The sequence below is a fragment of the Triturus cristatus genome, chromosome 10 (assembly GCF_964204655.1).
Source record: "Triturus cristatus chromosome 10, aTriCri1.1, whole genome shotgun sequence".
Taxonomy (NCBI): domain Eukaryota; kingdom Metazoa; phylum Chordata; class Amphibia; order Caudata; family Salamandridae; genus Triturus; species Triturus cristatus.
The window spans coordinates 995423601-995446421 of record NC_140593.1 but is presented as its reverse complement, the minus strand read 5'-3'; the positions used below and the strand labels follow the sequence as shown (position 1 = coordinate 995446421).

Below are 22821 nucleotides of genomic sequence, written 5' to 3'. Positions count from 1 at the left end.
GCTCATTAGTCTTACCGGCCGCATCAAAGGTCTTCCAGCTGTGTGTACAAAATGGGGGACAAGGACACGAAGAATCTGAAAAGACTTAAGGCTGAACCTCCGCCACCAATCTCACCTATCAAGGGTAAAAAAGATGTGACCGATACGATGGACATAATATTAAACAAACTAGAGGAGGTGAAGGAGATTGCAAGGTCTACAAAGGAAGAAATTGTAGCTATCCGCAAGGACATCAGAGACACTAATGCCAGACTTACAGAGTCAGAATCAAGAATCAGCCGACTGGAAGACTCAGAGACCAAAACTTGTAGCTCTCTTAGGCGCCTGCATGTCTCCACAGATCAGATGTCAAGGAAACTGTCGGAGTTGGAGGACAGAAATCGAAGAGGGAATCTACGCATTTTTGGTCTGCTGGAGGGGTCAGAAGAGTCATATGATTCTTGTGTTCAATTCCTGGAGGCTTGGTTTTCACAAGCGACCAACCTTAACTTCCATCACCCACTGGAATTTGACAGAGCACATAGGGTCCCGGGCAGGATCGTGCCGGGCCAAAAGGGTCCGCGACCTATTGTATGTAAGCCTTTACGTTACCAACATGTAGAGCAAATACTGGCATTTGTACGCAAAAATAACCATGTTCTCTGGAAATCTAGTAAAGTGTACATTTCACAGGACTACAGTAAAGAAACTGTCGACACGAGGAAAGCTTTTCTTGCTTTACGACCACAGCTGAAGTCGCTGGGCTACCAATTTGGTTTTGTGGGGCCGGCAAAGTTCTGCGTCTTTATTAAAGGCTCACCGCAGGTCTTTGCTGATCCATTGACACTCAGGAAATGTCTGGAAGGAGGCGAGCAACTTCAAATGGATACTTCGTCGGTGGCCTCTACTTCCTCCACCAAATAGGATTCTTTGTTTTCGTAGCAGACTGTTATGTCACTATGTCATTTGTGGCCATACAATGTTGGGTTCTGATGTACTGCTGTGTTGTTGCAATGTGGGGCTCTGATGTGGAGTAGAGGGGGATGCAAGTCTTATCTTCTGTGCTCTTGGAGGCTTGTGCCGTGTTCGAGTGCTAATTACTAGTCATGAATCGTTACTAAATGCTATACGTTTACTGGTCCGCAGTAGCGGTCCCAACCAGCCATAGAAGTAGGGAGGCGCAATTAATGCATACATTTAATGCATACATTTAATGCATACATCTAAGGTAAGCATATAAGGGATTCTTGCACCGGTGGTACGGAGTTGGATGAAGTACGATAGATAGGAATGAGGGCTACCCGATATGTTCTTTAGGAAAACAGGTTAAAGTTGGTAAAGGTGGCTAGCTAATGCTGTTGATGATTCCACGGGGATAGCACAGCGACGGTTCTATCTGTATCTGTTTATGTTGCTCGCTACTTGGTTGGGTTCTGCTGACTTACGGGCGCACTGATTTTGTTGCCTTTTGTGTTGGGTTAAACTCCTGAGTTCCTATCACGGATACGAGATGAGGCCATGGGAGGGATACGATTTTCTCCGTGTCACCATGCCTACTAGTTTATCTCGGGGTGGAGGGGTGGGGGAGGGTGTATGGGAGGGAGAGGGGGAGGGGGGAGGTTGGGAGAGGGTGAGAGGGTGGGGTATGTGTTTTATTTCTGTGTTATCTTTTATTTTTGTCATTGTTTATGTCATGTTCCAATGTAAGCCAGGTCCATCATCATCTTGCTGCCAATGCCTATGCCGGTTGCACTGCCGCGACCATGCCGGTGGGTGTGTCGTGTTCCACTACATACCAGGTCCACGCTTATTCCGCTGTCCATGCCTATGCCGCCTGTGCTGTCCAAATCCTAATAGTGTTTATGTCAACTACTGGTGTATTCCAGGTCTAACAGCACTCTCCTGTTCACGCCTATACAGGCTATATCTTTTCCTACGTACCAGCCTTGTGAGGGATGGGGTGCTCTGGGAGAAGCTGAAGGGGGTCCAAGTAACTACATTTAAGGGTCATTTATTAATAATTCACCATGTTAGCTCTTGAATGGCTATGTCGTTGTCCACAATTCACACCCCTATAGGGGTGACAAAAGTGAATGACTTGAAAATACTCTCTCTCAACGTCAAAGGTCTTAACCAGCCAGTTAAGCGTCAGAAGGTTCTCGAGTATTTACGTAGACAAAAAGGTGATATTGTACTGTTGCAAGAATCTAAACTTGAGACATCACAATTTCATACTCTCAGGAACAAATTTTTTGTTGAGGTCGTAGGGTCAGGGGCGCTGGGAAAGAAAAATGGGGTACTGACACTGATTGCGAAAAAATCTAACATGGATTTGCTTTCCTCTGTTTCTGACTCCAAAGGGCGGTGGGTTACGGCCAAGCTATCTAAAGACGACACTGAATTTTACGTGACGAACGTCTATGCTCCTAATACATGTGACCTATCATTCTGGTCCGATCTGTCCAGACAAATAGAGACTATTCCGGAGTCAGCCATACATATTTTGGCAGGGGATTTTAATCTACCTTTAGATCCAGTATTGGATAGGGATTCCAGATGCCCTTTCGTAGTAATAGATCCCATAAGGCCTTCACTAATCTATGCGCTCGGTTCCATTTGTTAGACACATGGAGACTACAGAATCCTGATGGGAGGGATTATACCTTTTACTCCCCTCCACATGATTCATTTTCCAGAATAGACTATTTATTTATAACAAAGAATGGCATCCCTCGCATGGAAGGAACGTCTATAGAACCAAGGGTTCTATCCGATCACTCTTGTATTTCTCTATCCATATCCAACGTCAAATCATCTACTCGTCAAACAATCTGGAGGTTTAGTGACGAGATCCTCGAAAAAGAACAACATAGGGTAGCGATTGAGACCGCAATTAGAGAGTACTTAGAACATAATGACAGGGGGGACACTACTGACTTGATTCGTTGGGAGGTGCTTAAGAGTACGATAAGAGGGGTCGTTATTAAAATTAAATCTGCCATAAACAAGAACCATAATAAAGCTTTGGAGACTTTAGAAGGAGAAATTGCTGTGTTAGAGAAGAAACACTTGTCGGACAGGAAGGAAGATACACTGAATAAATTAGCGAATAAGAAGTATGAATATAACAAAATAGTGAGTGAGAGAGCGGGGATTTGGTTAACTAGGAGGAGACAATTCAAACTCTGTACATCCAATAAGGCGGGGAAGAGCCTCGCGGCATAGCTCAAATTCAAAATACAGAAAAATACGATCAATTCCATCAAAGATCAGGGGGGAACACCACAATCGGATCCGGTTAAAATAGCTGAGGTATTCAAACAATTTTATGAGCAACTATATGCCAAGAATACAGAAGTAGTCGCATCCAACATTGACGGATATTTGGATGAGTGCAATCTTCCCTCCCTCTCCACTGCGGATCGCGAGGACCTTAATGGCCCGATCACGCTTCAGGAAGTCGAGATGGTCATTAAGTCATTGAAATGTGGTAAGGCTCCCGGACCGGACGGATTCACTGCCCGATTCTACAAGGGCTTTTCGTCGCTCCTATCGCAACCACTCCTGCACTTATTCCAGGAAATCAGTGCTACAGGGGAAGTGAAGGGTACGTTGGCGGAGGCCATTATTGCGGTGCTGCCAAAAGAAGGGAAAGATCCGGCGCTACCAAAGAATTATAGGCCTATCTCGCTCATTAATCTTGACTGTAAGCTCCTAGCCATGATTTTGGCTAACCGACTTCAAAAAGTCCTGCCCAAATTGATACATGCTTCTCAGGCGGGTTTCTTAAAGCATAGATTGTCTAGTAATAACACTAGAATCCTGGCGCATGTCCTTGAAAGAGCAAAACTGCTATCTACCCCTACTGTGGCAATCACCCTTGACGCCGAAAAGGCGTTCGACAGAGTTGACTGGAATTATTTGAATGCGGTCTTGCATAAGTTCAACCTGGGTCACTCCTTCACAAAGTTGGTGATGTCTCTGTACTCTTGTCCCTCTGCGAGAGTGAGAGCTGGCGGCTCATTCTCCTCAGCGTTTCAACTGCACCAGGGCACCAGACAGGGGTGTCCTCTCTCGCCCTCTTTGTTTCTGCTGCCCATTGAGCCATTTCTCTATCGCTTGAGAACTAACGACGGTATTGCTGGAATCCCATTTGAAGAGTGTGTAATAAAGTTGACTGCATATGCGGATGATGTCCTAATAGTATCGGAAAGGGCGGAAGAGGCTATACCAGCCCTCATGTCTACCATTGAGGATTTCTCCGGGGTGTCGGGATACAAGTTGAATAAAGATAAAACAGAGGTTAAACTGCTGAACAATTTAGGGAACAGAGAGATTATGGGGGACTCTGGCTTGACGTGGCAACTAGGCTGCTTTAAGTATTTGGGGCTGGAATTTGATAAAGATCTAATCACTACTCTGGGGGTTAATGAAAGCTTGACTTTGAAGAAAATATCTAAATTACTAGAGGGATGGTGCCCTAAATTTCTTTCATGGTGGGGGAGGGCGGAAACCTTAAAGATGATGGTCACCCCATTGGTGAATTATCTGGCAAGTATGTTGCCAATGACATTCTCCGAGGGCTTCTTGAAAAAGGTGGATGGGCTTTTTGGTGGATTCCTGTGGCAGGGGAAGAAGCCCAGGATATCTATGAAGAAGCTACAGCTATCAAAAGGGAAAGGAGGCTTGGGTCTCCCTAGCTTCAGGAACTACCAGACGGCCTTTCTATGTAAGCAGGGGGCACAGTGGTTGAATGAGAATTCGGATTATACTCCGCTGTGGATCGCAATTGAAAAATCTCTGATTGGTGGTGCCCCTCTAGTGGCTTTACTCTCAATGGACCTCTCCCATCTCCCCCACTCCAAATACATACTACTAAACACTAGAAGAGCACTTCTGAGACTAGACCAAACACATAAGGTTGGTTTGCTGTGGAGGAAGTCTACTATGGTATCTTTATGGTATAATCCATCGCTTAAGCTGGAAGGGAAACCTCTACAGTGGGGAGGCTGGTCTAAAAGGGGTATTAACCTGGTGAAAGATTTATTAGAAGGAGGTTATCCATTACCGTTCTCCTCGCTCCAAGCTAGCTACAACCTGTCGCCAATGGATTTCTATGACTTCTTGAAACTCAAGGTTATCCTGTCTACTCGCTCCCTTCACTCGGGTGATCCCTGGCTTACGACCCAGATGCCACGGCTTTTGAAGTCGGGTCACTTTGTTTCTAAAATGTATAAGTTGCTCCTCCCTGCCCCACGGAAGGCACACAAGAAAAATGATTCCAAGTGGGAATCGGAGCCTAACTCTACCGGGTTAGTGTTTGACTGGGATTTGATACACGCTGCTTCCCTAACGAATAAGATTTCCCCGATTCTAGCCCAAACCAAATATATGCTCATTAATAGGACATACTGGACGCCAGAAAAACTCCATAGACTCCATTTGAGGGATAGCCCCCTATGCTGGAACTGTGCAGTCGAAGTGGGAGACTTAGCTCATATGCTCTTTGGGTGTCCTGTGTTGGGAGTATTCTGGGGGAAAGTGTTTGATTGCATAGACCACATTTTCAAGGCCACTTCTAAACGAGAATTTGTCTATGTTATTCTGGGGGTGCTGGACCAGGAGCTTCATAATGATAATGATCGTCAATTGTTAGATATTTTACTTACTTTGGCTTGCAAGGTGGTACTCTGCAAATGGAAAAGCGCCTCTGAGGTCTCATTCAGGGTTTGGCAGGAATGGCTTTCGTTTCTAAGAGGAGCTGACAACCCAGCTCTGCACTCATCCCCCTGGCGCGCTTCCCATAGGAGGCTCTGGAAGTCTCTGGATGAATCTTCGTTCTCATTTGACCCGCCCTGAATAGCAGTGGCGGAAATATGGCGAGTAGACTAGAATGTAAAGGGCGAGGCGGGGCCGGACAGGTGACACATGATGAGATAAGGCATTGGCAGCCATGGAGCTCATTCACCATACTGTAATCGGGCTTGAAGGTTGAACTTGGTTTCATGACATATTTTCTTTTCTTTCATTTAATTCATTTAATGTGTTATAAGTTCATTTCTGTCACTTGGAAGTGATGACCAGATTCATAGCCTGGACTTACGGATCTTGTTATATACATGATGTTTATGACTTCATATATGTTTGTATTGGGGGCGATTCCCCTATAGATTTGCCCGATTTTGGATCCGGTGGGTCTGTTTGTCGGGGATTACACATGTCATCTATTTTCCTTTATTGTTGTGTATTGTATGTTTGTCATTTTTCTCTTTCTTTATCAATAAAAACGAGTTGAAAAAAAAAAAAACAAGAACAGCATTTTTTTTTTGCACAATCCGGTGGTATTGGAGCGCTCACTCCACCCTCTGTCTTGCGACAGCGCGAACATGAGCCAATGGCATTGAAGCCCTTTAAGTGCTCACCAGCTACATTACATTTTTTTTTACCTCTTCCATGCTGCTTCCTCTCACCCTCTCCAATTGTTGCTTGCCCATCACCCCGTCCCCTCCTGCTTCCCTGCTTGACATGTCCCCCCCACTACCTCCCTTGTCGCTGCTGCTCTTATTTATTTATTTTTTGCACGATTCAAAGGAATTGGAGCGCTTGTCCATCCTCCATCTTGCTTGACCCATCCCCTCTCTACCTCCCTCGTCGCTGCTGCTTTTATTTTTTTATTTTCTTGTACGATCCAATGGTATTGGAGTGCTTGTTCTGTCCTCTGTTGTGCCATAGTCTCCCTTGTACACATACACACATACCACTAAAATGCACATGCGTTTACATAAACAAATGCATTTCTTAAAAAGTTGTTCAAACATGAACAGCACTTGTTTATTTATTTTTGCATGATACCATGGTATTAAAGCACTTGCTCCTTCCTCCCTCTTGTCATAGTGCAAACACAATCTGATGGAATTGGAGAGCTTTAAGTACTCACTATTACACATTGACATATTAGTTTTTGTTGCTAATCCTGCTTCAATAAAGGTATTTTTCCCCCTTCATTGTTGCTTCCTCCCACTCACTTCTATTGTTGCTTGCCCATCTCCCCATCCTCTCCTGCTTCCCTACTTGACCCGTCCCCCCACTACCTCCGTCACTGCTGCTTTTATTTATTTATTTTTGCATGATCCGATGGAATTGGAGCGCTTGTTCCGTCCTCCATCTTGCCATAGTGCTAACACCAGTAGATGGTATTGGAGTGCCTTAAATGCTCACCAGTTACATTACACAATGGCACATGCACTGTTGTACATAGGGGGAAGTGTAAGTGATTTGCCCAGAAACACAAAATGTTGAGATGACCCTGAGATTCGAAACTGGTTCCCCAGTTTTCATGTCGGCAACTCTGGTTGTTACGCCACATCCTCGCTTCACTTCAAAGCTCCTCAACTGTTTCTCACTATCACTTCCACATTTGTTCAGCAAGACCCTGTCAACACCAAAGCCAAAGGACCCGTGCAATGTCCAAGCTATTGGCCTTGTCAATGTGAATGTCTTTTAACCATGTTGTGTAGCATCATTTCTGCTGTTCAGCATGGCTGAAAGTCAAGGCCAATAGCTCGAGCATTGCCGAGACCTATTGGCTTTGCCAATGCTTGTTTTTGTTTGCAAACGGGCAGGGCCCAAGAGATATATCCTTGCTAAATGACTGACACACGCCACACACACGTGCGTGTGGGCTTTAAAGAGTCATGTTAAGTAGCCTTGTTCTCTCTAATACCCACGTCAGTGAGTGCCATGATATACTTCGACAGAGGGATTCAAATGTAAGGTTAGTTTTAGCTTTCTCAGAGTCTCCTCTGTTCAGTGCCGTCTTCTTAGCGCATGGGTGCGCTGGGCAGTTGCCCGGGGGCCCCACCAGCATAGGGGTCCCATGCAGACCAGAATCTGACACTAATTTTCCGTTCACATTTGTATTCCTGTGAGTGGTTGTGTAGGTAGGGCCCAGTGCACGGCTTTGCCTGGAGGCCTACAATGCTGTTAAGACGGCCCTGTCTCTGTTAACAGCTTTCTGTCGAACGGCTGCATTCCCTTCAGGCATACCATATATTGCACCTTGCCTTACCATGCAGACTGTAACACCCGCACTGGAGACATGCAGTATTGTAGGAAACAGTACAGCGTAAGTGGATTCAACTTGCCAGGCCTGTGATAACTGCGCCTCTATGGGTGACCGCCCACGATGCACAATGCCAATAACTAGAAATAGGGAAAAATGACTGCAGGCAGTCAAAGCTACAATTCAATGCAAGTAAGAGCTCACGGTCACCAACACTACACTAAGACCGCCTCTGGTCGGATGTCTCAGCTTCCTGAAACGCTTGCTGTGTCTAGACACAACTGTTTCACAGAAAAGTGACAAGTATCTTGACAGCTATGAGTATATTTCCTATTTTTCAACATTGTATTTTTTAATCAATATAAACTAAATCATATAAATTTAAACAATAAAATAAGAGGTTTGTTATACAAATTACAAACAGTGCAAAACAATAGGCTGGACAAATATCTCCATAGATATTATTCTAAGCAGGTCATTTAAAATTAGAAATATTTTCATAAAATCGATTCAATATTGTGATGAGCCCTGTGAGGACGCAGTGGGCGCTAAACAAAAGGACACACACACCAGTGAATATGTAAGGGGCTAAAGACCCCTTGCGGTCTGAGCCCCTTTATTGTCTAACCCCTGGCCACGTCAGAGTGCGACTTCGGGTCAAATCAGCACGGCGGGGCTGTGCTGAGATCATTGCAAATATAAAAACAAAACAAACTTTGTCACGCTTACTTTAAAGTCCTCCTGCAGTCTGCCCTGAACTACAAGCAGTATACTCGAGATACACTGGCGCCACGGGTAATTAATAAAGGCATTAATATGAGTTTCTTGTTTCTAAAACAATCGCATCAGCGAACACAAATGTGACGAATATTTGCTTAAGCGACCTATGCGGAACACTCGAGCACACTCCTCCTTGGAGAAGGGGCATTGGCAGAACACAGGCTTTCATTACTGAAATAAATCGCCTCAAACCGAAATATGTCTAAAAGTAGAATGTAAATCAGCAATTCGCATTCTGTTTCGCAACCTAACGCTAACACGGCGTGTCAGTGCCTCTCTGAAGTGTCGATTCACGTATAAATTAATACATTCTCTGTGCGGATTGTAATTTCACACTTGCCTTAAAAGTGATTCAAATTTGGCATTTACTCCTGGAGTAGCCTTGAGGCCCAATGTCGGGAGCAGTCACTGTGCTTCTGAATATGAGTTGAATAACTGCTGATCTAATAAAAACAACTTGGCCAAAGGCAGGACTTTCCCTCACTTAATTGGTTTCCGGTGCTCGGCACCGGCACCTAATTGTCAACACCATACACAGAACAGTCCACCACAGGGTGGCGCTGCTCATCTAATTTAGAGATGAGCAGAACAAAGGTTGTTTTGGAATACAATATACATTAAAATTGCTAATACCTGCCTCCCCAGCCATTCTTTTAGCTTTGGGGACCTGGAATAATCTGAAATGTCGCATTTACATGCGAGAAAGAGGGTTAGTAGTTGTTTTAGCAGCGATGACAAGGGCGATGGGTGGTGCAAGCTGCAGTGGCCTCCTGGTCAGAGCCCTGGCACTTAATATTTTACAAATTAAGCACAGGACAAAGGTTACACAACATTCTGGTTTCACTTTTTCTTCAACGGATTAACAAATCTGCCAAATTCATCGATTCAGGGCTCACGGTCACAGCACTTCCATGAGTCAATCACCATCGAAGAACACTTGTGACTTTGAGCTGATTCCAGGCACGTATAGAAGTTGTGACCAGCTCAGTCCTCCAGTAGGCCAGGGCGTGGAAACTCCGCAAAGTGACCAAAAAACTCAGCCTATCTACGCAGAGTTCCGCAAGCAGCGGAGTGAGTTAGGTCGCGCTGTTCAAGCTGATTTTTATCGCTGGTTGTTTATCCCATGCTGGAAAATCAGCGCAAACGGCACGATGCACCGCACAAAAGGGTGCTGCTTCTTTCTGCCGCTCGAATTTCTACTTGAGCGACAGCTTCCTCAATGCAACCGCCCGCATTGAGAAACCTTGCTGGGAGGTGGTCCAGCGTTGCATTTTTCTCGCTCGCGCTTGCCAACTTAACGTTGGTGAGCACGAGCGAGGAAAACTGCTCCGGTTTTCAGAACTCCACATGCTTCGCAGAGTGCAAAAAACTCTGCAAACTCCATGAAAGGAGCAGAGTTCACCGACCAGGCCTACCCTCCAGTCCCACCCTTATGTCTCCTGAGCCAATCTAGACGCTGCTCCCTTGCTGTTTGTGTTAGCAAAAAAGCATAGGAGCACCGCATTGACTGGCAGAGTCAGGCGCTGCCCTAGTAAACTTGAGGGCTGTAGCTCTAATCCATTGGTTTCCTAACATTGTACAGGTAGGCGAGGGCTCAAGTGCGCATGTCCAGCTGGTCACAGCAAGACACCCGTCCAACACAACATGCGCACTTCACCCCAAGGCCCAGTTGAACCTGTGTATCAATCATTCAAGCTCCTCGACCCCCTATAGCCGCCAGCCCTCCCTCTTATCCAAAAGCAAGCCAAACTCCACCTGGGCGGGCCATGCTGAAATAAAAGCAGTGCACTGGCACTGCTGCTTAAACATTTAATATGGGGCCTAGGGACAACAAAACAAACAGGGGACAATGCTCCCACACCGCAATAAAGAAACCACAGCTGAAAATGGCTACTGCCACTCTGAAATGTACATATTAAGAGATCACTTACTTTCAAAGCTGCAAAGTAAAGATGCTTCAGATTTAAAAATATGTGATGTAAATGTACCCTGATGTACTCACCTTGATGTAATGATTCCCAATCTAATATACCTCGATGTTAAAACCAGCATTCTATAATTGTACACTGATGAAAGAACAAAACAAGTTACTTATCTTCAGTAATGTCTTATCTGGTAGAGACAATTGGCCTTATTACAAGTTTGGTTGTCCCACAGCCATAGGACTGTGTCCGCCCCCCCATCAGCCCACAGCACTGGCGGTCTAAAGACTGCCGTATTACGAGTTGACCACAGGGCCTGGTGGAGGCGGGGATCTTGCAGTGGTGGTGAGTTCTTTTCACAAGTATGTCGATGCCTGTGTATGTATTTCGACTGCAGATGTGTCAGATGCACACATATGCATGATATATGTGGAAAAAAAACATATACCCATTACCAGGGTTCAGCCCATATGTAGGCAGTCCTGGCAATATGGTATATGGTTCAAAATGGATGCACCTGTAGATCACTGCAAAGAGGGTCGTAATCCTCAGGGTGAAGCTCCTACTGGGAAGGGGGGACCTCGACAAAGGGATCCATATCTGAATTTTCCTGGAAGAAGAAGAAAGGGGTACGCACCCCAAATCCTTCGCCACCTTGAAGCAGACGGTTCAGACCCTCGAGGAACAGGCAACTCGTAATACGGATGGCGGTGCAGCTCCTCTGTTCCGCACTACGGCTGCCTTTCCCTAACCGCGTAGGTCGGCGGTCTGCTGGTGGTTTCGGTGGTCCAGTGGGGTTCTTTCCAAAGCTGACCTGCCCAACTCTTAATACGGAGGTCTGACCACCAAGGCTCACTGTGCTTGGACAGCTTTTATGGTGGTCCATGGGACAGCCAAACTCGTAATAAGGTCCTATATCTAGCCACAGATTCCTTACCTTTGAATTTTCCACTGGATCAGGAAGATTTTTCTTGAGCAGTCCCCCTGCGCGCCTGTAGGTAGTGTTGTTTGGCTCCACGTGTGTTGTCTGCATCGTCCCCGCCCGAAGTGACATCTGCAGCACCTATATAGGCACCACCTAGGCACACTGACGTCAGCTCTTTTTATGACTTTCCACACCAGAAGCACGGAGCCATGAATAACACTGACCACTGGCATGGTAGACTAGGGCCCTGAAAGCGACCAGCCCTGTCCCTAGACATCCGTTTGCAGAGCGAGGAGGATGGGTAGGTCAGTAAGGAATCTGTCGCTAGATACAGTCTCCACCAGATAAAGCATTACTGAAGGAAAATAACTTGTTCATTTGATAGAGACTTCCAGCTGCAGGTTCCTTAATTTGAATAGATACCCAGGCAATACCATCTCCGGTGGTGGGCCTGCAGACCAATTTCAAACAAGGAAGTCCTGCAGGAACGAACGGGCAAAGTGTCCAGACAGTAATATTTGGTAAATGTGTGCAGGGAACCCCACATTGCTGCCTGGCAGATGTCTGGTTCAGAAACTCTGTGACCTAACGCAATGGTTGTAGCTTTAGCTCTGGTGGAATGAGCTCGCACGCCTTCTGGAGGTTGCTTCTTGGCCAAAGCTTAGCAGATTGTAATGCAGAGCATGACCCATCTGTGTAGGGTTTGGACCAAGTCCTTAAAAGGATGTCAGTGGGGTGTCATTGAACGCGTGTAGCAGTTCCGAAGGGAGGACTCCCGGTTGCAGCACCTCTGTCAAGACATTATTCCTGACTGCCACTGAGGGCAACTGAATGTCGAGGACCTCAGCCTACTTCCGCACCACCATTGCATAGGAAACTCTCTCCTAAGTACCCACGGTAGGGCGAGAAGCATACCAGTATCTGGAGAAGTGGCCAGGCCACTGGCTTCACCCAGTATCTCACACCAGTCCATGTCTGGTGTTCCTCAGGGTCCAGTGACCCTTCCCATTCCTCCTCGAGTCCTAAACCAAGAAAATAAGGCTCAGGCTCTGATCTAGGAAGCAAGTCTCCTGTCGGCACCAGATACAGCGTTGGGCAATACCCCTTTGGCTCCGGATCGGAGTAAGGAATCAGAATGGGGATGGCACCGCTGGTGAGCACCGGAAGTGCCGGCATCGGTACCAGTGTCGGGGAAAGTCGAGATGGTATGACCAATGCCGGTCCAGATCTGGAAAGGATCCCTGGGTCCCGACTGGGGCCGAAGCCGCTGGTGCGGAACCAGATGAGACTCCTTCTGACCTCCCAGGCCCTGAAGTGGTACCAGTGGGGTCGGGCCGCCCAAATATGAGGCACCTGGCCTCATAAAACACTTTTATTTGGGTGGGGGGGTCAAACCGGCTCCTGGAAGGTCAGAGAGGCACTGAGTTGGCCCAGACATCGGCTGTACCACAGAGCCAGGCCTTAAATGACGACGCTCCCTCTTTTCATCGGGCAACAGATGAAGTCAAAGACCTCTAAGACTTGTTCTTCTTCTTGTGTCGAGACTTACCCAAATGTCCTGCAGATTTGGAGTGGCCGAGGATCCTGGACTCCGTGACCGCTCCCAGAACCTTCCCCTCAACCTGGACCTCAAGTGTGGTGTCGTCGCCTGCTAAGCCGCCATGAGCTAGAGGGATAGCTTCCAAAAGGCCTTAGCATTCATGGTGCGGCAGTCGGAGCACGTCTTTGGGTTGCGCTCAAGACTCCACAGGCATACATGATGCGGATCCGTCACCGACATTGGTCGATGACAGGCTCCGCAGAGCTTGAAGTCGACTTTCCTGGAGGACATCCCTGCCACACCAGGAGGAAGAAACTGACAAAAAGTAAAAAGAAAACTAGTCAAACACTGCCTGAAGGTATATCTCTTCTCTGAATCAGCGCTGGCTGGCGCGGAAAGAAAAGCTCTAATGTCAGTGTGCCTAGGTGGTACCTATAAAAGTGCTGTGGACATTACTTCTAGCACGTATTGCACTGGCAACACACACGAAGCCAAATGATGCCACCTACCGGCGCGCAAGGGTACTGCTCAGGAAACATCTTCTGGATTCTGTCTGACACCTTGGAATTTAAAGGTAAGGAATCTACAGCTAGAAGTCTCTATCAGATAGAATAAAACAATGAAAAAAGAACCATGAACGTAAGATGATTTAGTTATAGTTCATTTATGGTAGTTTGTGGTGCCTCTAACAAATTCGTTTTCAACGTACATTATGTATGCAAGAGGGTTTTGGTGAATTGTAAAAGTATTAAAGGGCGCCAACTCTTTTCTTTTCATGTTCCCTCAAATATATATGCTACTCTATGGGTGTTTGTTTGGCTGAGCTCCGTTCTCTTCAGAAGCACTCAAGTCTGTAGCACTTCAAAATATTTTCAAGAGTTACTCAAAGCCAAAACTAACAGTCTTGTTAGTTTAGTTATTAAATGAGTTAGCTTAGTTGCAGAGACCAAAGTTTGCTAAGGAATGTGGAGAACGCCATGTTAACCTGCTATTTCAAGTGTAGCTCACTGGTTAGAGGAGGCATACCCTGAAGCAGAGGTCAGACCCGGGACCAGGGTTTGATTCCCGACGCGGCAGGGTCTGGAGCCCAATTGTCCACGGACTCGATAATTCTCGCTTCGGTGCGGTGCCTACTCTAAGCATGAGTTCACACTATGCAGCTCTGGGCAACAAGCTTGCTTAATCTCCACAACGGCCCCCTGCGGCGGGATGCCTGGCTTTCACCTTGGGGATGCCCAGTACGGGTTATCTCACAGGGAAAAACCAGGACGGGTTCCCAATGCAAGCGCCGAGATGCCCAAGGGTAATTTGAGCGCTATATAAGACTGCACATACATACATACATACATACATACATTTCTGGCACAATTCAGGCTCAACTGCCCGAACTGAACATTGGTAGACCATCTCAAAGTAGACTACAATCTTGTGCAGTTCACAACACGAGGAGTCCTATGACCACAAGACTAGAACATTCTGGCCTCACCTCCAGTCCACAAATAGCATTCACTGAAGAGAGTGGTCGCCCTCACAATGAGGAGTACACTTAGTGTGTCCCCTTGGCAACACAGCACTGCTCTCAGGTGTCATTGTCACTTTAAATAGTAGAAACCTCACATGATAGGCCAGTTCGCTCAAGGGAAACTGTCCAGGTTCAGAGAGAAAGATACAAGGGCATGGCGCCACAGCTTTGACAAGCAATTTTTGTCCCAAAGACTACAGATTGAGATTTCATTTTGATCAGAAACAGAGAAGTGAAGATTTCAAATACTATGTCAAACCATGGAGCCATAGTCCATTTGCACTATGGAGCGAGTGGTAGTGAGTGAGTTAAAAAGTTATGTGAGTGTGATAGGAGCAACTGAATTTTGAATGCAGAAAAATATGCATTTAAGGGTGTTGTCAATTTCATTAATTGGTTGATTTCCAGTCATCTGGATTTAAACCTAGGTTACTTATTCGTATTGTCACTGCTGAATTCCCATTTTGAACAGTGCAATATACACTGCAATGCAAATCTATGAGCATTCAGTGTTCAGATTAGTAAATCATAATATTGATTGTCCACTGGAAATTGTACTGAATCTAAATCAGATTATGAAAGCTTCGAGCATCCGTCAATACTTAGTAAAGGAATGATCTCCAATTTGTTTTGTCAGGCAGCCCCTGCCCCCTTGAGGGGAAAGATGCTTTCCTAGTCACCCCAGAAGCGACATACCTTCATAAAATGGTTAATGCCTTAAAATTCTGTTAGGAGTAGTAATGCTTGTCTGGGGCTAACCTCTATGGTGTCAAACAAAGCTAATATTCATTGATGCATGACCCCACAATCCATGTGTGTCCAACAGCAGCTGCAGTGCAACCTTCACTAAGTGAGCAGGGTGGGCACAGTTCAAAGCAGTGCACGGTTCCCTGACATACAAAGAATGCAGAAGGCAAAGAAACAAGTGCAAGCATAGCTATTATGAACGCAGCAGTCGCAGCTGCACTGGGCGTGGGGTTTCAGGAGCCTACTGCACCAAAATTATAGCTATCTTTTACTATTGATCCCTGTGCCATGGGACACCTTTGACTGGTTAGCATTAGGGACGATGGCACCATTGCTAGACCTGAGTGATATTTTCCAACAAGTACAGGACAGATAACAACAGAGCAAACAGAAGTGCAAACTTCCATCATACACAAAACAGGTACAGTGCATGTAATGTAAGCGGGAGCGTTATGCTGCCCTCTGAACCCCATCAGAGCATGCAGATACGTATGTCAGGTAGAGGTCTTACACTAGGCCCTTTTGTCACTCAAAATGTGTGCCAGAGAGACATTGGAAACTGGGGCCTACTCCATTTCTGTCCCCTAACATTATATACAGTGCTTGATTTGTAAAAATAATAAGTGCCAGGGTCCTTGTCAGGAGAGACCACTGCAGCTTGCACCACCCATTGCACCCACTAGCACCGCCAATGACAGTACCATCACAACTACCCATCACCCTCATACAAGTGTGACAATTCAGATTTTAAATACACATTAAAGATGACTAATACATGCCGGTAGCAGGAGTGATTTCACTGTACAGTAAATTATTAAACAACTGTTGTTGTGCTCCTCATAAAATTAGACAAACATCGCCACCATGTAGCAGGTGGTCATAGGAGCTGACCTTGGCCATAAGGTGTCAGTCTCAAGCACTGGAAATCACTGGCTCAAATTAAGCACCGATTATAAAGGGTGCGGTGTGGGAGCAGGGACCTGCTGAGAAACTTGGGGCAGGGTCCTCATGCTGGGGCCTCAGTCATCTCTTAGAACACCCCCTTCCCTCCCCAGAACCCCTCAGCAGGCTTCAAATGCCTTACATTTCTACTGCTCCTCTGGGAGTTTCTCAGTCTGCTATTACAGTCAGGCAGCTCTTAAAAGGGCCCTTAGTTAGCCATCACAGATCATCTGCCAACTCTCATGAGCTCTTAGCTGAGCCTCACATTACCTTATCCATATCTAACAGATCTGCCCCCTCAGACCCTAAGCCAGTCCTTAAAGCCAAAGAACTACACAGATGGATCTCCAACTAGGCTGACTAACTCGCACCCCTTCACAAACCCGACAGACAACGCCCCAGGAAAGCCACCTGGTTCACCGCTGATCTCCAAGAATCCAGGCGCACCTGCAGACGTGTCGAGAAGTGGCGAAACCGAAAAATGTCAGAAGACCGCACCACATACAAGAATGCCATGATAGAACACCCCATCTCATCAGATCAACCAAACGAACCTTCATCCAGAACAAGATCACCGCCAGCGCCAGCAACTTGAAGGAACTCTTCAGCATCATCCAATAATTAACCAAACCCCCCAGCAAAGCCACAGACAGCTCCTACTTCCATCTGAAAATCAAGTCCCTCTACAACAACTTCAACAAACGGACACCGAACTCCGAAACCACACCCTCCTCTAACGCCAGCCAACCCACCATCTCCACCTGGACCCCAGCCACCACCAAAGACTCCGAATCATCCATTAAAGGCATCTACTTAGGAGCACCCACAGACCCCTGCTCTCCGCACATCTTCCACAGAGCCGCCGCCGCCATCGCACCTGAACTACGATGCACCATCAACACCCCCTTCGAAACTGGCACCTTCCCCGACAACTGGAAACGTGCAGAAGTCAAACCCCTGCTCAAGAAGCCCTCGGCAGACCCGTCGGACCTAAAAAACTAACGACCCATCTCTCTCCTCTCCTTCGCGGCCAAAGTCAGAGACAGTCAACGCCCAACTAACGAAATTCATCGAAGAGAACTCCATCCTCGACTCCTCCCAATCTGGATTCTGCAGCAACCACAGCACCGAGACCACCATACTCAGTGCCACAGATGACATCCGCACCCTCCTCGACCAAGGCCACACCGCTGCCACACTGTGGCCCTGATCCTACTTGACCTCTCTGCAGCCTTCAACAACGTCTCCCACCGCAAACTCGCCGCCAGACTCCACGATGCCGGCATACGGAGAACCGCCCTCGAATGGCTCCGTTCCTTCTTCACCAGCAGGACCCAAAGAATCAGACTGCCACCCTTCCTCTCCAAAACCACAGAGATCAACTGCGGAGTACCTCAAGGATCGTCACTCAGACCTACGCTCTTCAACATCTACATGGCCCCCCTCGCCGCCACTGTCAGACAACACGGACTCAACATAGTCTCCTATGCCGACGACACCCAGCTCTTCCTCTCCCTCACCAAGGATCCAGTCACCACCAGACTCCGCTTCCAGGAAGGAATGAAGGACATCGCATCCTGCATGAGCAGCAGCTGCTTGAAGCTCAATTCAGAGAAGACATAGGTCCTCACCCCTGCACCCTCCCCCACCGCTTGGGCAGCCCGCCCACCCTCACGGACCACACCTGGAACCTCAGCATCGTACTCGACTCCTCCCTCTCCATGTCCAAACAGGTCAACGCTGTCACCTCCACCTGTTTCAACACCCTCCGCATACTTGGCAAGACCTTCAAATGGATCCCCCCGATTCAAGAAAAAATATCACCCATGCACTCATAACCAACAGACTGGACTACGGAAATGCCCTCTATGCTGGAATCAACAGGTTTCTGCTCCGCAAACTCCAGACCATACAGAACACCACAGCTAGACTCGTCCTCGGGATCCCTCGATAAGAACACATTATCCAACACCTGCAAGACCTCCACTGGCTCCCAGTCGACAAGAGAGTAAAATTCAAGATACTCACCCATGCCTTCAAATGCCTCCACAACACCGAACCCCAATACTTCAACGAGAGAATCTCCTTTCACATACCCAAGAGAAACCTCCGATCCGACGACCTCACCCTCGCCGAAACCCGCGCATCCACAGAGCCAGAACGGGCGGAAGACCTTCTCCTACATCGCAGCCAAAACCTGGAACGAGCTCCCGATCGACATCAGACGTGCCCCTTCTCTGAACATCTTCAAGAAGACCCTCTTTGACTGAACACAGCTGCTTACTCCCGCCTTCCCCAGCGCCTTGAGACCCTCATAGGTGAGTAGCGTGCTTTACAATTCCCTGATCGATTGATTGATTACCCACTGTCTCATTACCCCTGAGACTAGGGCAGGGGTCTCCAACCAGTAGCTCATGAGCTAGTGCAGTTCTCCAGCTACCTCTGAGTAGCTCACCTGTGCGCAGCCCACCTTATTAAATTAGAACACTAATAATATTAGTAGTTCTCATTGCGTTTCATTGAATATAAGTAGCTCTCAGTACAGAAAAGGTTGAATACAGCTGGACTAGGGGTAAAAGGCAATCAGTCATATTTGAAAAAGGAAGACCATTTCAACAAAATATTTTGAGATGTGAATCTATTTTGCAATAACGATAATCCATAAATTGCATCGCATTGGATGGTACCATTTATAATGTGCTTCATACCCATGGCAAGGCCTGGCTGGATTCGGAATTCGTGGCACTTATCCAAGTGTGCGGTTGAAAAAAATGTGGGTGTAGTTTGTATTGAAGAGATATGGGTTTCTGCGCATAAGCCTGATGCATAGCAGAGCAGTGTGAGAACAGAAGCAGCTGGACAGTCAGTACCTCCCACCTAACTTCCAATTTCAGCCTGTTAAATCATTATATTAATGGAAAGAACCAGGTTTTAAATGATCTTTGAAATTCTAGATAGTTGAGGGAATTGAATTGTGTAAATGAACTAACATAGTCTGATAGTACTGAATTCACCTCCAATATAGATTTTTAAATTGGTATATCTGTCCCACCAACAAACCAGACAAAATAGACTCCCACTGCTTCCTTGAATCACTGGTACCTATTTCATTCATTGGTGCACCGAGCCTGTCAGTGCTTTCCATGCAGCATTCCATGGAGTGGTGGTATGTTCCTTGAAACATAAGCGAGTCATTATGTCTCCTTATTGAGACATTTCCAGATTACTTACACAAATGGAAGACACTTATGAATATATATTTTACCGAGTTAAGCAAATGTGCTCAAAGCTCAGCCTATTACTCTGAACAGGAAGTCACAGAAACAGACAGCTGCACAGCTGTCCTGCCATCCTGTCTCCAACCTGAGCCGTGCATTACCTGGTTAATACATGTTGGGTCTGAATGAGTTTGTAGAATAATGTTGTATTTCAACACCACTTTATACTCAACGTTGAATTAAGGAATGAAGCCAGATTTCCCTGTTTCCCAGGCACTATTTTTAAGCCAGGGAATCCATAGAGGTAATACAGTGTCAAATTCTTGCCTCTAACTCAAACCTCATATAGTATATGTTATCCAGCATCTTTTAGCCATACTTGAATGTCTGGCTTGGATTTTACACACAAGGTGTCTCAAATATGGAATTTGGTGTGGGTGGTGCAATGTCTGTAGTTTTAGAAAAGGATTCACAGTAAATGTGTTCCCCTTTAATGGCATCAGGTGTTTCAAAGTATAACAAACAGACAAAGGCTGTAGGTGTAAATCAGTCATCACTTCTACACTGTAACACTGCAGACTCACCTGCTTGAAGATGAGGTCCAGCACCAAGGGGTTGTTGAAGCTGTCTTTGGGATAAAATACCTACAATCAAGAAAAGGAGAACTTTGAAAGTAAAGCAAGGTTATCACTCATGAGGAAGGGAAAGTACACATGTACACACCTATGCAGATACTGATTAACCCCTAGGTTGTTCATTTATGATTCAAAAACAGGTATTGAGGTCAGAGGGAGGATTTGATCCAGGTTGTCCCATATTTCATGAATGAATCAAATTATGCGGCGCACAGACTGAATCCCCACTGGTGGCCTATCATGTAATCATAGCAGTGGAAGAAGTAGCTTCATAAGCATCACAGCTCTCTGCATTCCAACCACAGTGAAAGGTTAAGATTTTACACAAATTTTGACCCAGCTGTCGAAAAACTGCTTGAATTTTTCACTGATTACCAATGTGTGTGCAGATAACATCAAGAAGGATTGTCTGTTAGACTATCGCGGAAAGAAATATCATCCTACAAAATTATTGTGGCCTAAATGTCAGGAACCAAAGTTTTGTGAAGTTAAGTATATACAGAGAAGTAAAGATGTATAATTCTTGACTCTGCTTCTACATTCCTTGAAGGTATATCTTGTCAAGGCACGTATATATGGGGTTATAGTATACCTATACTTAGCTATATAGACTTACTTTCGACTTTGGTAGTCGAAACTTTGGCCCACAATATTTTTGTAGGACAATATTTGGTTCACAATATTGCAGTACAATACTACACAAATTAATGGCAAATGTTAGGGCAGTGGCCATTTGACAAGTGGGAACTGCAATGAGCACTTGTTTAACAAAGAATAGATAGCTCTGCTATTTGGCACCGACGTCTAAAGGTCACACCCACTCAATGCAGAAAAAAGAGCAGATGGAATGGACCTACGTTGGGTTTGAGCCTGTAGCATGGAAGCAATTACCAAATTCTTTGTCAAAATATTCAGTCATTAAGGGGGGTCCAAATCTGCTGGCATACTCAGCACTTGCTTGACAATCCATTTTTTAAAATACTACCCACTGTTTAGCCATTTATCAATGAGCCTAACTGCCTTTTTTTGCTGAAAGATAACATTTATTATTGAATAAAGCAGAAAAGGGTTTAGAAAAGGGTTGATCTGGCACCTCTTGCTTTCTTAATTCATTGCACTCCTATATTAAGTTAACATACAAAAACGCTTATTTGAGACAGATTTTTTTTAGATAATTCCAATTGAGTGCCCTGGCATGTCTAGGCAACAGCTATGTTGATACTAACAAATACTAGATGTGGAATATTCTGCTTGGATGACCCATGATTAGAAGAATTCAATAGTTTCAATAAAATGTACACAACTGGCAGCACATCCTTCTGAATTATGTTCTACCCTCTGGACCAGCAACTGCTCCGGAATCAACCTCTGTCTGTTAACAAAGGTTCTTCCACCTGTCAACCAGAGCCCTTTTAGAGCATCTTACTTCCCCTTTGACAATGTAAGTTGGGATGAGTCAAACCCATTCCTGAAGCCACACCCCACACCATAATTAATGTTACTCTTTCAGGGGAGTCCAAACTATGACTGCCAAAGCACCTCCATGTGCAGTCTGTGTAGTACAAAACTGTGTTTTTGTAAGGAAATGGGGGTGTACAACCACATATTTGGGGTTTCAAGCCAAACATACAGACTCCACAAAGGTTTCCCTAGGCCAAGAAACACTTTAACGAAGCTTCTATGGGATCATTCAATTCTGAAGTCTCTTTGGAGAAGATGTTAAGAGCTCTGCTGTGGCTTTGCTGCATACTGAAAACTTTAGTCATTATTACTCCAGATGGGTTTACTAACATTCCTTGTGGAATGGTCCATCTAAGATCCTCGCTCAAACTCCTTTTACTCCAATTTAAACATGAACTAGGAATTCCTTCTATTTAGGACATGTCCTATCCAGGATACTGAACCAACCCAATAAATCCAATTTTGACAATGATGACGCCCTTCAAATTATGCCTGCCATGCTGCTGCGAAGATGCATAGAAAAAACAAATGATCCAAAATGTAAACATTCTTCTACACACATTATATATTACAGGTTCTGAAAACCTCTCTGCGGAAGGCATGATCAGACATACCCAGGCCACATTCCATCCCCATAAGTGTACTTATTTGGGACTCATAAGTGTTGTTTCAGCAGTGAGAGGAATTTTATCTACGTTTTAATCAATGCAGAATGGAACAATTAGCTGTTTTGCGACATAGAACGTTCGACCCTAAGCATTAGACTTTATCTGTGCTTTCACCTGGATCCTTAAAGGGCCATAAATCCTTAAACATGATGCTTTCCTGGAATAAGGCAGACCAAATCTGGCAATGAAAGCAGCAGCTGAACAGAAGATAACTTGAACATGTAACAAAACCAGACACTGTTATGATTTCTGGTCAATCATATATTTTGAAAGTCTGCACTCTGTACATGGCATCTAGGACTTGGGTTGAACCCTACTCCTTAAAAAAAAAGAGAGATGAGATATGAAGGCTGTATGGTCCCTGGAACCTGTTGATATGTGTGAGAAGGTATTTCACTTTTCTTAACCACTTGTTATGTA

General features: G+C 45.7%; 1 protein-coding gene across 1 annotated transcript in view; it reads right to left on the bottom strand.

Annotated features, from left to right (window-relative positions):
• Positions 1–22821, bottom strand: part of MYO15A (myosin XVA) — a 1126038-nt gene that overhangs the window by 429332 nt on the left and 673885 nt on the right. Inside the window, exon 46 of the mRNA XM_085631315.1 lies at positions 20222–20281. Within this exon, the coding sequence (XP_085487441.1) occupies positions 20222–20281 (60 nt within the window). The remainder of the gene's footprint in view (positions 1–20221; positions 20282–22821) is intronic.